This window comes from Bos taurus, chromosome 23, assembly GCF_002263795.3.
Source record: "Bos taurus isolate L1 Dominette 01449 registration number 42190680 breed Hereford chromosome 23, ARS-UCD2.0, whole genome shotgun sequence".
Taxonomy (NCBI): Eukaryota; Metazoa; Chordata; class Mammalia; order Artiodactyla; family Bovidae; genus Bos; species Bos taurus.
In genome coordinates, this window is record NC_037350.1 from 26,875,284 (window position 1) to 26,892,256 (window position 16,973).

The 16,973-nt window shown below is 37.1% G+C and overlaps 1 protein-coding gene across 1 annotated transcript in view; it reads left to right on the forward strand.

Annotated features, from left to right (window-relative positions):
* The window catches only part of LOC100847986 (butyrophilin subfamily 1 member A1-like), a 72,325-nt gene extending 57,174 nt beyond the window's left edge, over positions 1-15,151 (forward strand). Inside the window, exons 11-18 of the mRNA XM_024983890.2 lie at positions 4,405-4,425; positions 5,098-5,118; positions 8,894-8,914; positions 10,060-10,080; positions 10,954-10,980; positions 11,469-11,495; positions 12,046-12,072; positions 12,249-15,151. Of these exons, the coding sequence (XP_024839658.1) occupies positions 12,254-12,787 (534 nt within the window). The 5' untranslated portion in view covers positions 4,405-4,425; positions 5,098-5,118; positions 8,894-8,914; ... (3 more) ...; positions 12,046-12,072; positions 12,249-12,253 and the 3' untranslated portion in view covers positions 12,788-15,151. The remainder of the gene's footprint in view (positions 1-4,404; positions 4,426-5,097; positions 5,119-8,893; positions 8,915-10,059; positions 10,081-10,953; positions 10,981-11,468; positions 11,496-12,045; positions 12,073-12,248) is intronic.
* The last annotated feature ends 1,822 nt before the right edge of the window (positions 15,152-16,973 follow it).

Consider the following 16,973-nt stretch of genomic DNA (forward strand, 5'->3'; position numbering starts at 1 on the left):
TTTTGAGGTGGGTCTCTTGTAGATAGCATATATAGGGGTCCTGTTTTTGTATCCATTTAGCCAGTCTTTGTATTTTGGTTTGGCCATTCAACCCATTTACATTTAAGGTAATTATTGATAAGTATGACCCCATTGCCATTTACTTTGTTGTTTTGGGTTTGAGTTTATGCACCCTTTTTTGTTTCCTGTTTAGAGAAGATCCTTTAGCATTTTTGAAGAGCTGGTTTGGTGGTGCTGAATTCTCTCGGCCTTTGCTTGTCTGTAAAGCTTTTGATCTCTCCTTCATATTTGAATGAGATCCTTGCTGGGTACTGTAATCTGGGCTGTAGGTTATTTTCTTTCATCACTTTAAGTATGTCCTGCCATTCCCTCCTGGCCTGAAGAGTTTCTATTGAAAGATCAGCTGTTATCCTTATGGGAATCCCCTTGTGTGTTATTTGTTGTTTTTCCCTTGCTGCTTTTAATATTTGTTCTTTGTCTTTGATCTTTGTTAATTTGATTAGCATGTGTCTTGGCGTGTTTCACCTTGGGTTTATTCGATTTGGGATTCTCTGGGTTTATTGGACTTGGGTGATTATTTCCTTCCCCATTTTAGGGAAGTTTTCAACTATTATCTCCTCAAGTATTTTCTCATGGTCTTTCTTTTTGTCTTCTTCTTCTGGAACTCCTATGATTAGAAAGTTGGGGCGTTTAACATTGTTCCAGAGGTCTCTGAGATTGTCCTCATTTCTTTTAATTCGTTTTTCTTTTTTCCTCTCTGATTCATTTATTTCTACCATTCTATCTTCTACCTCACTAATCCTGTCTTCTGCCTCCATTATTCTACTGTTGGTTCCCTCCAGAGTGTTTTTGATATCATTTACTGCATTATTCATTATTGATTGACTCTTTTTTATTTCTTCTAGGTCCTTGTTAAACCTTTCTTGCATCTTCTCAGTCCTTGTCTCCAGGCTATTTATCTGTGATTCCACTTTGTTTTCAAGATTTTGGATCATTTTCACTATCATTATTTGGAATTCTTTATCAGGTAGAATCCCTATCTCTTCCTATTTTTTTTTGGTTTGGTGGGCATTTATCCTGTTCCTTTACCTGATGGGTATTCCTCTGTCTCTTCACCTTGTTTATATTGCTATGTTTGGGGTGGCCTTTCTGTATTCTGGCAGTTTGTGGAGTTCTCTTTAATGTGAAGTTTCCTCGCTGTGGGTGGGGTTGTATGGGTGGCTTGTCAAGGTTCCCTGGTTAGGGAAGCTTGTGTCAGTGTTCTGCTGGTGGAGCTGGATTTCTTCTCTCTGGAGTGCAATGACATGTCCAGTAATGAGTTATGAGATGTCATTGGGTTTGGAGTGACTTTGGGCAACCTGTATATTGAAGCTCAAGGCTATGTTGCTGTGTTGCTAGAGAATTTGCATGGTATGTCTTGCTCTGGAACTTGTTGGTCCTTGAGTGGTCCTTGGTGTCAGTGTAGGTATAGAGGTGTTAGATGAGTTCCTGTCAGTTAATGTTCCCTGGAATCAGAAGTTCTCTGGTGTTCTCAGGATTTGGACTTAAGCCTCCTGCTTCTGGTTTTCAGTCTTGTTTTTACAGTAGCTTCAAGTCTTCTCCATCTATACAGAACCATTGATAAAACATCTAGGTTAAAGATGAAAAGTTTCTCCACAGTGAGGGACACCCAGAGAGATTCACAGAGTAACATGGAGAAGAGAAGAGGGAGGAAGGAGATAGAGGTGACCAGGATGACATGTGGTGGAATCAAAAGAGGAGGGAGCAAGCTAGCCAGTAATCACTTCCTTATGTGCGCTCCACAGTCTGAACCACTCAGAGATGTTCACGGAGTTATACAGAGAAGAGAAGACGGAGGAAGGAGACAGAGGTAACCAGGAAGAGAAAAGGGAGAATCAAAAGGAGAGACAGATCCAGCCAGTAATCAGTCCCCTAAGTGTTCTCCACCCTCCAGAACACACAGAGATTCACAGATTTGGGTAGAGAAGAGAAGCGGGAGGGAGGAGAGAGAGGCGACCTGGTGGAGAAAAAGGAGAGTCCAAAGAGGGAGAGAGCAGTCAAGCCAGTAATCTCGCTCCCAAGTAAAAATGGGTACTGAAGATTGGGTTCTTAAAGGTACAAAATTGATAACAAATACCAAAAAGCAAAGATTAAAAATCTAGAGTAAAGGTTGGATTTTCAAAAATACAATATTAAAGGGAAAAAAATCACAAAAATTATAAAATATATATATATGAAGTTTGCTTTAAAAAAATAATTACTTTTTTGAAAAAGTAATAGTAGGTTACAAAAATGAAAATTAAAGAAGTAACAGGGGACTTAAAAATTAAAAAAAAAATTTTAAGTTACAGAATGATAGTAAAAATATATCTAAGACTTTCTCTGGTGTTGTTGTGGACAGTGTGGGGTCAGTTCATTTTCGGATAGTTCCTTGATCCGGCTTATATTTCTCAAGATCTATAGGCCCCTTCTTATGTAGTCAGTACTAACTACAGAATTTTAATCTATTGCACCTGTCACTTCCAAGGACGTTCCCTCTGTTTTAGCTTCTTCTGTTTGCTGGTCTCTTCAGTGTCTAATTTCTGTCTTGACACAAGGGGGCGGTGGTGGACACTTTTTTAGGCTCACTTGTTCAGTCGTGCTTGGGGAGGGACACTGCAAACAAATAATACTGGTGTGTGCTCGCAGTGTCTTGGCCACACTGGGTTTGCCCCTGCTCATGGCGAGTGTTCTTTCCCTGTCTACACTGCTTAGGCTCTAGTTTGCTCTGCCAGGATCTGTCTGAGGCCGGCCCTGGGTTGTACGCACCTCACAGGTCTAAGCCACTCAGATTCAGGCACTCGGGTAGTTCTCAGAGGCACAGACTCCGCTGGACCTGCTTTTTGTGCTCTTCCCAGGTCTGAGCAGCTCAGGTGACCAGGTGTTTGGTGAACATGGCCACTGTGACTTATCGCCTCCCCTGTCCCTGTGGCTCGGTTTTCTGGGTGTACAACTGGTGCACTTTCTTAGGCGGATGTTGACCGTCCAGAATCCCAAGAACTCTTGGTTAGCAATGAAGCCTGCTTGCAGTTTGGTAGATAATGCCTCTCTGGAGCCATGATTGCCCCTTTCCAACTCTGGCTGCCCTCACCTGCCTGTCAATGGAAGAGGATGGGCCGGTCTGTAGCTGGCTAGCTCTGCTAAGTCCTTTGTTCTGTGAGCGGGCCTGGCAGTGTCTTAAGTTAGGGCTTTTCACATGGTAGCTATCCCACAGTCTGGTTTGCTATCCCAAGTTAGTTCCCTCAGATTGCCCTCGGGGCATTCAGGCCCGGTCCTTACTCTAAGCAATGCAGCCCACGCCTCCCTGCCAGCCCCCGCTTGCTAGTGGCGGATGCAAAAGTCTGTGCTGCTTCTCCACTGTGGAAGTTACCACTGGGCATGTAAACTGTGGGGTTTAATTATTTATTTATTTTTCCTCTCGGTTATGTTGCCCTCTCTGGTTCCAAGGCTTGCCACAGACTCGGCAGTGAGAGTGTTTCCTGGTGTTTGGAAAGTTCTCTTTTAAGACTCACTTCCCGAGAAAGAGCTCTGTCCTACTCTTTTGTCTCTCTTTTTATCTTTTATATTTTTTCCTACCTCCTTTCAAAGACAATGGGCTGTTTTTCTGGGTGCCTGATGTCTTCTGCCGGCATCCAGAAGTTGTTTTGTGGAATTTACTCAGTGTTCAAATGTTCTTTTGATGAATTTGTTGGGAGAAAAGTGGTCTCCCCATCCTATTCCTCCCCCATCTTAGTAAATTATATTCTTATAATATGAAGAACATATCAATGAGTTATCTAATACTACAGATTAAGAAAGTTTTGAAATGAACAAAATAAACCCAAAGCAATTCTGAAAAGATAAATAATAAATATAATATGAGAAATCAATGATATTAAAAGCAAAAAAACAATAGAGAAAATTAATAAAACAAAGTTTGTTCTTTGAAAAAATAATGCAATTGATCAATCAGACTGGCAAGTATTAACAAAAAAATGAGAAGACACAAATTACCAAGTTTCTGTTTTTATATGGAAAATGGCAAAAAATTCAAAGTACTGAGGAAAGGGAACAAATAATGTCAAAGGAAAAGTTAAGCAGAAATGATAGAGGAAGAAAGAATAAGAAAGAAGTATAAGACAGTTGAGGCTATTTGGGGATTTAGAAAGTCATAGTACTTACTAATCCATCCGTGGTGGAATATAAGGCTATGTTATTGTAACACAGTGGACATTAATGTTACTGAAAACAGAAAAATCAGTGGTTGTTAATTTCTTCTTCTTCACCCTCAACTTGCTACCTTTACCCTTGTGAAAGCAGATTTTAAGATTTTAATCTGTTTGTTTCCCACATCATTAATATGGTACTTTCCATTTTATTTTTCAGATCAATTTTTGCAGACACCTGGTAATGTTTGTTCTTCAAGCACCCTGCTACTTTGCCTGTTAGAGATTTTTTCCCTTGTTTTCACTCTCTCCTTTTGTTTCTTTTGCCTTTTACTTTCTCTTACTCCTACTTCGTTTCCCACATGTCATACTAGGTTTCTCCTTTCAGGTCTACTCCAAGTTCTGTTTCATTCTTTCCCCTTCTCCCTTTCTCTTCCCTTCCTTCATTCTCTTTCCTTTTGCTTATTATCTTCACTTCTGAAGATACTTCTGAAGAATACTTCTGAAGAAGTATTCTGTATCTTCATGATCAGGTTGTTGAAAAACAGATTAAAGGATACACTGCCACGATCATCAGGGTCATTTTCTGGATAAAAGCTCCAAAATTTTCTCCTTTACAATCTGTTTAATTCTAAGTTGATATGTCCCTATCTGGGCACATTATATTCTTTCAACTATCCTGAGAGAGGAGTGCATATTTCCTCTCTAAAGTTTATTCGTTTTCCCATAATCATTCCCAAGAAAATATCTATAAAAGCCATCAGAGAAGGCCATTTTCAATTAGCTCCCTGACTCTGGGTTTGAGTAAAATCCCATCTATATATTTTTCAGAAAATATGACACTGACAACAACCTATGATTATTCGGATTGAATAATCAACTAAATAAATTAATATTTCTCTCTGTTTTTCAGATGCAGTAGTAGTAGAAAATGGTAAGTTCCATTAGCCATTTTACACTGTGCACATAGTCTTTGGATCTTTTGTCCATGTTGCCTTGTTCCTTGTTGTTTTACTGTCCTTGAAACAAACATGTTCCTTATATGCTGTATGACTTAAATTTACATCATTGTGCCTTACTTTTTCTCACTCCAAATGAAGTCAACAAAGTTGTTTCCATTTGCACTTAAACACTATTGCATTTAAATTATTCATGCTACAAGTTGTTCCCTGTTAAAAAATAAACATACATGAACCATATTTGATAATGAATTCCATTAGTTATACACTTCTGAATTTCTGGAATATTTAAGTGGAGGAAATATGCATTTTGTCTAAAATGTGCTCAGAGAATTTGCTTTTTAAACCACTATACAAATTAAGTAAAGTTTATTTTGCCTCTTATTGCAGATGTTTAGAATTAATTACCCTCTATTAGAAGGAATATTAGGTAATAAATAATCTTTTGTTCCCAGTGAGTAACATCAGTAAAAGGTAAAAACTGAGGAAATGTAAAAAAGTACTAATTGACAAGTTATGGGGGAATGAACTCTCACTTTTCATCTCTATTTTTTTGAAGACACGAGTTCAGAGCAGCAATACTGATCATTAAGTTGATGAAAATTTTTGAGTGAAGGTTTCCCTGTAGAAAGAAAATGGCCATGGGAAATTTGAACAAACTATAATTCAATAATTTCATTGTATTGTGTTAAGAACACTTATGTGAGATATAATAAAAGTTTATGTGTACAATGCAATGTTGTTTACTATAGATACAATGTTGTACAGAAAATCTCTAGAATTTATTTCTCTTGCTTAACTGAAATGTCATGCCCATTCATTAATAATTTCCTATTTGACCATCAGCCTGGCCCTTGACAATCCTCACTTCACATTTTTATTCTATGAATTTGACTGTTGTAGATACTAGATTTAGCTGGAATCATGCAGTATTTGTCTTTTTGTGCCTGGTATATTGGCTTATAAATTTCTTTTCTTGAGATTTTGTATTAGATTTCTTCTGTGGTTTTGGAATTAGGGTGATGCTGGCCTCATAAAATGAGCTTGAAAGTTTCCTCTCCCCTTCTTTTTTGAAAGAATTTGAGAAAGTTTGGCATTAATTATTCTTAAATATTTCATAGTAAAATACAAAGAAAATAGAGAATTTTGAAAGGATCAAGAGAAGAGAGAAACCCATATACAAAAATACCCTCTTAAAGCTATCAATGGATTTCTCAGAAGAAACTTTTTAGGTCAGAAGAGACTTGGATAATATACTCAAACTATTGAAAGAAAAACAACTGCCCAACAAGTATATTATATCTGGCAAAACTAAACTCCAACAATGAAAAAGAAAGAAAAAATTTGCAGATCAAAAAGCTGACTCATAACCACTAAACCTGCTTTACAAGAAATGTTAAATGAAGTTTTTCATGTAGAAATGAAAGGATATTAATTAGTAACATAACATTTGAAAATATGAAACTCACTGGTGAAGTTATGCAGTCAAATTCAGAATACTGTAGTACTGCAATGGTACATAAATCACTTTTACATAAATCGTACATAAATCACTTTTCACTCTAGTTTTAAAAAAGTTAAAAGATAAAACTGTTTAAAACAAATAAAGAAACCAACAGATAGCTAGTAGGAAACTGCTATAACACAGGGAGCTTGGCTCGGTGCTCTGTGATGAACTAGAGGGGTAGGATAGGAGCTAGGAGGGAGGCTCAGTAGGGAGAGGATATGTGTATACTTATAGCTGATTCACTTTGTTGTACAGCAGAAACCAACACAATACTGTGATGCAATTAGCCTCCAATTAAAAATGAATTAAAAAATAATAATTTGTTAATAGATACTCAATACAAAAACAGGTAAATTATGACATCAATAACATAAAATAGAAGAATAAATGGAAATTTTCTTTCAAACTTATACAAAAATCAACTCAAAATGGATTAAAGACTTGAATTTCAGACTTAAAACTATTAGAAGAAAACCTAGAGAAAAGTCTCTTTGACATTAGTCTGGGTATATTTTTTATATGACTCCAACAACACAGGTAATAAAAAATTTTTGAAAACAGGCCAATGGGATTTCATCAAAAGCTTCTGCACAGCAAGGGAAAGGACTAACAAAGTAAAGAGCAACCAAGAGAATGGAAGAAAATATTCACAAACCATGTATCTGAAAGGGTTAATATCCAAACTATATAAGGAATTCAATAGCAAAAACCAAATAACTCAAAATGGCAAAACCCAAAAAACCATTTTGCTGAAAACAGCAAAAACCAAATAAGTCAATTAAAAATGGACAAAAAATTTGAATAAACATTTCTCAAAAAAAACATACAAATGGCCAATAGGTTTGTAAAACAAACAAAAATGTTCCAAATCACTAATCATCAGTTCAGTTCAGTTCAGTCGTTCAGTCACGTCCAACTCTTTGCAACCCCATGGACCGCAGCACGCCAGGCCTCCTTGTCCATCACCAACTCCCAGAGTTTACTCAAACTCATGTCCATTGAGTCAGTGATGCCATCCAACCATCTCATCCTGTCATCCCCTTCTCCTCCCACCTTCAATCTTTCCCAGCATCAGGGTCTTTTCCAATGAGTCAGTTCTTCATATCAGGTCCCCAAAGTATTGGAGTTTCAGCTACAACATTAGTCCTTCCAACACTAGTCCTTCCTGGCCCAGTTATTTTCAATTTCCAACCATAGTTATGAATCCTCTTTCATTTTTATTTTTACTCATTTGATTGTTAATTTGCCAAATCGCTCTTCCTTTTGGATCCTATTTTTTTTTTTTCACTCAAATGTCATTGATAATAAATCACTAAAGTCTAAAGTTATGTCCTGAGATAATTACACAGTTCTTTTTAATATTCTAGCACAAAATTATTTATAATTCTATATCTCTACATATCACATGATAGTGTTCTTCAGATTGTAGTGATATTTTCAGTAGAATGGGTTATAGAGATGTACCTCTTTAATTACAAAAAGAACATGACTTGAAAATGTCGCAGAAACAATCATTAGGAGAGGTAGAGCTTTGGTTGCAGCTTTATAATGTTCAGAAAACCTGTCTTATATTGTGTGTTTAGATATTTTCTCTCATAGAGGAGTAGAAACAGTAAAAAGCATGGTTGTTGAGAAACAGAATCTCTCTCAGAAAACCTACTCCTTTCTCCTGGATTCAGCACCCATGTGATTGGGTTAAGTTTCATTCATGCATGAATTAAACAGAAACTCACATACAACAAGGTAGAAAATTAATTGGTGGCAATAACAGTTGTAAAAAGAGCACTCAGAAACCTGACAGTATATGATCTATGCCAACAGTGCTTCGTTATTCCTTTAAACACTGTTTGCGGCAACTTTATACACTGTAGCTACTACAATGATATGAATTGACTAATACATCTAAAAACATCCAATGACCATACTAAAGCTAATGAACAAGACAATAGGAGCCTAAATATTGCCAAAGGGATCAAGAGTCATTTTACAAATTAACCACCAGAAGTAATAATCCTAAAACATTTGTCAACTAACTACATTAACTCCATTTCTCCTTTCTTCATTTACTGTAGCATATCTCTGAACAATACTGACCTCTGAGTCAATTTCTGTGTGTGTGTGTTCATCTGAAACTGGATATGGTTAATATTAAATATGAATTTTCCAATAAATTTGCATTGTCTTTGTAGTTTTTCCCCATGTCATTTACACTTATTTTCCTTTTTTTTTTTTTTTTTTTTTAGAAGTACTTCGGAATAAACTAGGTAAATTTTCTGATGTTTCATTAGTCTTGATCCCCTTTAAAATGATTGATGCAACATTTAACATTGCCTGACTTCTCATCTGTATTCCTTGTTATTGGCATGCCTTTCTCCTGCGTGTCTATTAGTTCCGCCCTAATATTTTGGTGTGGGAATTCTCCCATTTTAAATCTGTCCGTTTCTGTTTCCACACCTTCTCTAGTTTTCCATTCCTTCTCTTATCACTTCATACTGTGCATTCCCTATAAAGACTGGCTTCTTCTGCCTTGCAAGGACTTGCAAGTTTCATTAAGAAGTTGGTGAGATGAAAGGCATGAAGTTGATAGGTAGATGGTTTCTATTCTATATATGTTTTCTAGAAAACATTCAATGATGTAAGTTAATAGGAATGGAAAGAATTTAGTTAGAGCCATGACACTCAATTCTTTGGCTTTCTTCAGTAGATGATAAAACCAGACACTATAGGCTTTCACAACTGATTTTGAAAGTCCTTCAGTTGACAACTAAATTAAATATATTGCAGTTGTGTTAAGTGTAAAGATTTGGAAACCATCTGCCTTACAAAAATATTGTACCCCAACTTATTACAGCCATTCACTTTATCAATGTTTGTGACATCTTCCTGAAAGACTTTTTCAGGACTTACATATTTACCCTAAATATACAAATGATGTTTGTACTTAATGATATCCTGCTTAATCTGATATATTTAGAAAGATTTGTAAAATTAGAAAATCAATATCACTACACTACAATGAAGATAACATTCACTCTAAGATTATTTTATTAAGTATATTTTTGATCAAAAATTTTAACTACTTATATCCTTAAAACCATGCATAAAAAAAATATGTACCAGATCAAATCCTAGTTAGTTTCTGTCAACACCTTAGCCATTCTTCTTATTTAGTCAATTATGGAATTCATTTCTTTTTCTCACTTTTCTAAGATAGAAGTGGAATTCCTTGCCATTTTCCCATTTTTGTATTGTTTTGTTTTGTTTTGTTTTCTGATTACATTCATCCTACCATTTTCTGTGAACTGGAAATTTTCTGTGAACTGGAAATTTTCTGTGAACCAGCTTATTTTCATTTTCTGTGTTGTTTTCCCTTGACACTTATTTGAGTTTCTTCCATTTTACTTTTCAGGGGAACTTCAGAATGAAATTGGTAACTGTTATTTTTACAGCCTTTTGGTGATGTAATTTCTAGAAGCACACTTTCTTTGTTTCCCTTCCTTCCTCTGATATAATCTTCAGATAATGATCATAATTTCATCATAAGCTTATTGACATGAAAGGGATTAGGCTAGAAGAATATGGTTTTCTCCATTAATAATAAATTTTCTTTAAAATGTGGTTTTCCCCATTTAATAGAAAGTTTTCCTTAACTTGGGTTCTCCAAGTTGTCCTCTGAGATGCAAGGCCCATTGTTTTGTACATGATATTGTCCCAGTTCTTAGAAGGCTGAACTCAGGCTCCAAACCTGGTGAGTGAGAGTTCATCCAGAAGGACTTTGTCTATTGATAACAAATGTAATCTTAAGACTTGCTAGTGAACTTCTCTTGACCATATTCTCAAGACACCAAGGTATATAAATGTTTTTCTTGATTTTGCCTTGTTATTTTTGTTTCCTATCATAGCTATTATTCTTCTTTCATATTTGCTTTGATTAATTCAATTATTCAACAAATTGTTCATCCTTTAGCATCTTTTGTATTGCATTTAGACTCAGAGAAACTTCATTGATAATATATTCCTAAATTCTAAAATGATTTTATAAGATATTCCAATTCAATTTTAGTAACCTATTATAAGAATTATTTATATCCTCATCATTCTACATGTCAAACTGTATTCTTCATACTCTAGTAAATGTTTCATATGGAATGAACTTTAGAGATTTCTGTCATTATTTTTGAATGAGCAATACCTGATCAGTATGCAAACACAAACATTGGCAGATGTGTGGCTTTAACTGCCTCTTCCTTATGATGTTAAGAAATCCTGTCTCATATATGTGTGTTTCTATATTGTCTCTCAGATAAGAGGAAAGCTCAATACAAACATGGTGAGTAATGCTTAGCTCTCAGAAAACTCCATTCTTGTGTCTATCTTGAGTCTTGTCTCTAGTGCAGTAGGATAGGATGGGAAAACAAAATAAAAATGTCTGTAGTCAGCAAAGAAGAATTTCTAACACTACCTTCTAAATTCTGTAATTTCAGTGAATTGTCTTTGAAGGGTAAATGATGAGTGATTCAGCATATTTTTTCTCCTTTCTTCCTTTCTTCCTTCTCATCTTTACTTAATCTTCCTCACCCTCCTCCAATATCCTTCTGATCTTTTGTTGCTGCTTTATTTCTACCTTTCCTACACCTGACCACTTTTATTTTCATGTTTGAAAAAAACAGAATATGAAGATAATACAGGATAGAAAGAGAAAGCCCAAGGGATTCAAAACAAGAAAGGGAATAAAGAAAACAGAAAAAGAAAACAATAGTAAGAGAAATCTGGTAAGGAAAAAAAAGGTAAAGGGTTTCCTATTTTGTTCTTTTGCAGCCTGGAGGAATGTACCATTATACCCTGGTGAGTTACATAGACCCTGCTGAAGAAAATTCTATGATCAAAAATATTTTAAATGAACATCTACTGTGTGTAAAACATATACTGAAAATCAAAGAAACTCCAAAGCATACATAACATGAATTCCATAGATTACTCATATGATAAGAGATAATAATGTGTGTGAAATGCTAAATTTTAGCAGACTTTTTAATTGTCTTGCATTCTATATAAAGTGGTTTTCACTGGCTAAAATCTGAGGAAACTAATGTGAACAACAAGCTATTTTGTCAGAAACACCACATTCCCTATTTTCTCTCAAACACTGTAAATAAAGTCTAGATATTTATCCTGCAGGAATGTCAACTTAGAGGGTATAGGTATGGGTCAAGTCTCAAGTCAGACATAATTTAGAAGAATGTTTTAAAAAACAGTTTAACTTATAAAAGGGCATTTTCTTTTATTGCTATTATTCTTGAATTAATCCTAGGGAGTTTATATTCATAGTATTTTTGACAGACAGGCAGCTTTGTTTTTCAGATGGTAGGTTCTCATGTTCACTTGTCCCTTGTAGATTGGAGGAAAGAAGAATTCAAAGCTGGTGAGTATGTGATGATCCACAAGGGACCTTTTTCTTTGTGGGACAGTCTGGAGGAATGTTGGGTGGAAGCGAGCTGATTTACCCAGGGTTAAAGGAGTCCTTACAGAATGAGAACCCTCTGTCCCAGGTCTACTGATACCCTTCCCAGAAACATGATGGTCTGCTTGTCTTTGCAGTAAATATGACCCTGGATGCAGCCACTGCTCATCCTGCCCTCCTCCTGTCTGAAGAAGGGAGACAAGTTTCCTGGCAAGAAAGATGTCAAGAAATTCCCAGCTCCTCAGAGAGATTCAGCTCCATTCCCTGTGTGCTGGGTCAATTGTGCATCATCTCAGGGAGATACTCCTGGGACATAGAGGTTGGGGACGCCTGTTCCTGGGACCTGGGAGTTTGTAGGGATAATGTAACAAGGAAGGGTAGGGTCACAATGTCCCCAAAGAATGGTTTCTGGGCCATTAGGTTCTATGAGGGGGAGTATTGGGCCCTCACCTCCCCAGAAACCCCTCTTATTCTAAGAGAAAAACCCGTTATTGTGAGGGTATTTCTGGATTATGAATCTGGAGATGTATCTTTCTATAATATGACAGATGAATCCCACATCTTCACCTTTCCCCAGAACCCATTCTATGGTGTCCTAAAACCACTTTTCAGACTTTGGTCCTCTGAGTCAGGCTCCCTAACCATCTGTGTAGGTGAAGAATGTGCGATGTTGTAATTCATATGTCTACCCCACTCCATGAGAAATGATTACTTTGATCCCCGATGAAAATCACAATTCTCCCCCAATGAGATACAAATAGATATTTTTCTTATTCCTTACTTGTTCATTCTCAAGATGAAGCTCTGGACACAGACTGATGATTGCCTCATATCAATTCCCCCTTCCTCTTTATTTTATCCTTCTTTATTTATTTATCCTTCTTAAATCTTCTTTATTTATCCTTATTATTATACTTTCCTATGACAGCTAATATAATATAAATATTAGATTTCCTTATCTCTCTACTGAAAGTGAATAAATGATGATGCTGTATATCAGCTGAATTATAAGGATGTGTCCTTAAAGGTAAATTGTGCGTTTCTATTCTTCTTTACTTTCTGCTGACTGTAATATATCATGATGGCTAGAACTCTGTGGGGAGTGAGCTCCTCCCGTGCCAAAGGTCATGAGGAAGGAGGCTTGGCATACGCAAAGGTGGGATCAAGCCTCAGGAGTCCCCCTGGAAATTCTCGAGCATCTACCCCCAAAACCAAAGTCTGCCTACTTTCTGCCTTGTGCTTTCACCTACACCTCTGACTTTACGGGGGGCTGTCCCCCACTACCTCTCTCTGAAAAAAGAGTTAGCTTACAGCTCCAGTTAACAATTCCTGGGTGTGACAGTGTTTCAACCTACAAACTCCTTTGGAAATCCTCTAGCCTGCCTGAATAGGTTTTTCCAGCCACATGTGATTGCTCAGAGCCTCCCAACTGTGAGAGGCATGAGATGTTCTAAACTGTCTAAATACAGATTCCTTTGAGCAGTTAAAAGATTGATTAGAAATTGTATTGGTGAAGGGTTTTTCACTTGTTGGGCCAATGTTTGCTGCTAAGTCTCCATATCCCTTACCTGCTGTGTCCCTGGCAGTGTATTGATTAATATAATTGGTGTAAATAGTAGCTTTAATGTTTGTAACCTGGGACCCTTGAGTTAATTCTTTTTCTTGTTATAGCCCACCACACCTTTGCTCTGTAGGAATGCAACTTTATCTAATGCTTTTGGAGGGTGGCGCTTGACTAATCACCTTTAGAGAAAAATAAGTTTTCTGAAGAAAAGGTCTTAAAATGTTAACAGGCCTCTGGGCCAGAAGATGATGCAAATCACCTAAACTTCTGCATATGATAAGTTTGCAGGAAGAAAGCCTGGCTTACTGCAAGACTCTACCCCTTCCCCCATTATCCTCTATGCATAACTTAAGGTATAAAAACTACTTTGGAAAATAAAGTGCGGGCCTTGTTCACCGAAACTTGGTCTCCCCATGTCGTTCTTTCTCTCACCTTCTGGCTGAATTATTCAGCCTCTTTTCTCCACTGAATTTCCTCACTGAGCTATCCTTATTTCAGCCTCTTTTCTCCACTGAATTTCCTCACTGAGCTATCCTTATTCTATTACTCTTTATATCCTTAATTAAAGTTTAATTAAGCAGTTGTTTCCTGATCCTCGCCGACGCCGTCCCCGCTTCGAATTCCCTGGATCCACCGGGGCTGGACGCCGGCAGAACTCGAAAACTATATGACATGTAATATGACATGGATGGTGGAGAAATTAAAATGAACTGGGTTTTTGACAATTTCATGGGGCTACTCTATTACCCAGTTCTAGAATTCTTTTCTGTGAGACATAAACGTATATCTTTAATCAACTTATATGTTGGATATTTGTCACTTGTGATTCTTCCCCTTACTGATGCACTCTCCTTTTTAAGTTTGGCAGCAGATGACACCCACAATTGAATATGCAGGTGAAACTGGAGGTGTAAAGTTCTGTACTTGATCACTTAACTACTCCTACTTACCTCCAGTGTGTCAGTCTCATTAAGCCCCTTTATTTCTTCTAATTCATCAGTCACTCCTAACTTCATACCCTTTCCTATTTATGTATCATGGCTAATAATTTCAAGTATGTTCTTATTAATATATAAAACTCTTGTTGTCTTTGTCCTGTCACATCAACCTGGCAAAATTCCAAATATGAATTGATCTAATTATCCACTTCTTATGTTGGTAATTTATCGTGCGATAACAATTCATGCAAATGAGTAGATTGTTTTCCTTATACATGTGTAATCACCTATCAACTCTTACACACTAGGATTATCTGGTAATGCTCCTTTGCATCTCTAGCTATTTGCAATTCCTTATTTTGCAATCAATTTCATTAAAAAGGGCAGGGATAGATATAGTTATGAATGATTTGCATTGTATGGCAGAAAACCAACACAACATTGTAAAGCAGTTATCCCTCAATTAAGGAGTAAATAAATAAAATAAAAATACAAACACCTACTCAGCAATATCTCCTAGGGAATAATATAAATGAAAAATATTTTGACAATAAATACAATAAAAATTCTAATTAAGACTGACAAAAAATTTTTATTAAAATTTCCCTTTCTTTAAACTTCTAAGTCTTATTGTTGTTTAGTCACCCAGTCATTTCTGGCTCTTTGTGACCCCATGGACTGCAGCATGCCAGGCCTCCCTGAACCTCACCATCTCCCAAAGCTTGCCCAAGTTCATGTCCATTGCATCAGTGATTCCATCCATCCATCTCATTCTCTGATGCCTTCTTTTCCTCCTGCCCTCAATCTTTCCCAGCACCAGGGACTTTTCCAATGAGTCAGGCTGTTCACATCAATGTGACCAAAATACTGGAGCTTCAGCTTTAGCATCAGTCCTCCCAATGAGTATTCAGGGTTGATTTTCCCTTAAGATTGACTGGTTTGATCTCCTTCCTAGCCAAAGGACCCTCAGGACTCTTCTCCAGCCCCACAGTTCAAAGGCATCAATTCTTTGGGGTTCTGCCTTCTTTACAGTCCAGCTCTAACAATCATATGTGACCACTAGAAAGACCATAGCCTTAACTATACAGACATTTGTCAACAGTTATGTCTCTGCATTTCAACACACTGTTTAGGTTTGTCATAGCTTTCCTGCCAAGAAGCAATCAACTCCTGATTTCAAGGCTGCAGTCACCATCCACAGTGATTTTAGAGCCCAAGAAGAGGAAATCTCTCACTACTTCCACCTTTTCCCCTTCTATTTGCCTTGAAGTAATGGGACCAGATGCCATGATCTTAGTTTTTTTAGTATTTCGTTTTAAGCTGACTCTTTCACTCTCCTCCTTCACTCTCATCAAGAGGCTCTTTAGTTCTTTTTCACTTTCTGACATTAGAGTGGTTTCATCTGCATATCTGAGGTTGTTGATGTCTCTCTCTATTTTGATTCCAGCTTGTAACTCATCCAACCTGGCATTCCTCATGAGGTGCTCAGCATATAGCTTAAATAAAGAGGGTGACAGCAGACAGCCCTGTCATACTCCTTTCTCAGTCGTTAACCAATCAGTTGTTCCATACAGGGTTTAACTGTTGCTGCTTGACCTGCATACAGGTTTCTCGGGAGACAGGTAAGACAGTCTGATATTCCCATCTCTTTAAGAGCTTTTCACAGTTTGTTGTGATCCACAGAGACTTTCTTCACAGTCCAACTCTCGCATCCATACATGACCACTGGAAAAACTATAGCCTTGACTAGACAGACCTTTGTTGGCAAAGTAATGTCTCTGCTTTTCAATATGCTATCTAGGTTGGTCATAACTTTTCTTCCAAGAAGTAAGCGTCTTTTAATTTCATGGCTGCAGTCACCATCTGCAGTGATTTTGGAGCCCAAAAGATAAAGTCTGACACTGTTTCCACTGTTTCCCCATCTATTTCCCATGAAGTGATGGGACCAGATGCCATGATCTTCATTTTCTGATGTTGAGCTTTAAGCCAAATTTTTCACTCTCCATCTTCACTTTCATCAAGAGGCTTTTGAGTTCCTCTTCACTTTCTGCCATAAGGGTGGTGTCATCTGCATATCTGAGGTTATTGATATTTCTCCCGGCAATCTTGATTCCAGCTTGTGCTTCTTCCAGCCCAGCGTTTCTCATGATGTATTCCACATAGAAGTTAAATAAGCAGAGTGACAATATACAGCCTTGACGTACTCCTTTTCCTATTAGGAACCATTCTGTTGTTCCATGTCCAGTTCTGTTATGAAGAAAGCTGAGCGCCGAAGAATTGATGCTTTTGAACTGTGGTGTTGGAGAAGACTCTTGAGAGTCCCTTGGACTGCAAGGAGATCCAACCAGTCCATTCTAAAG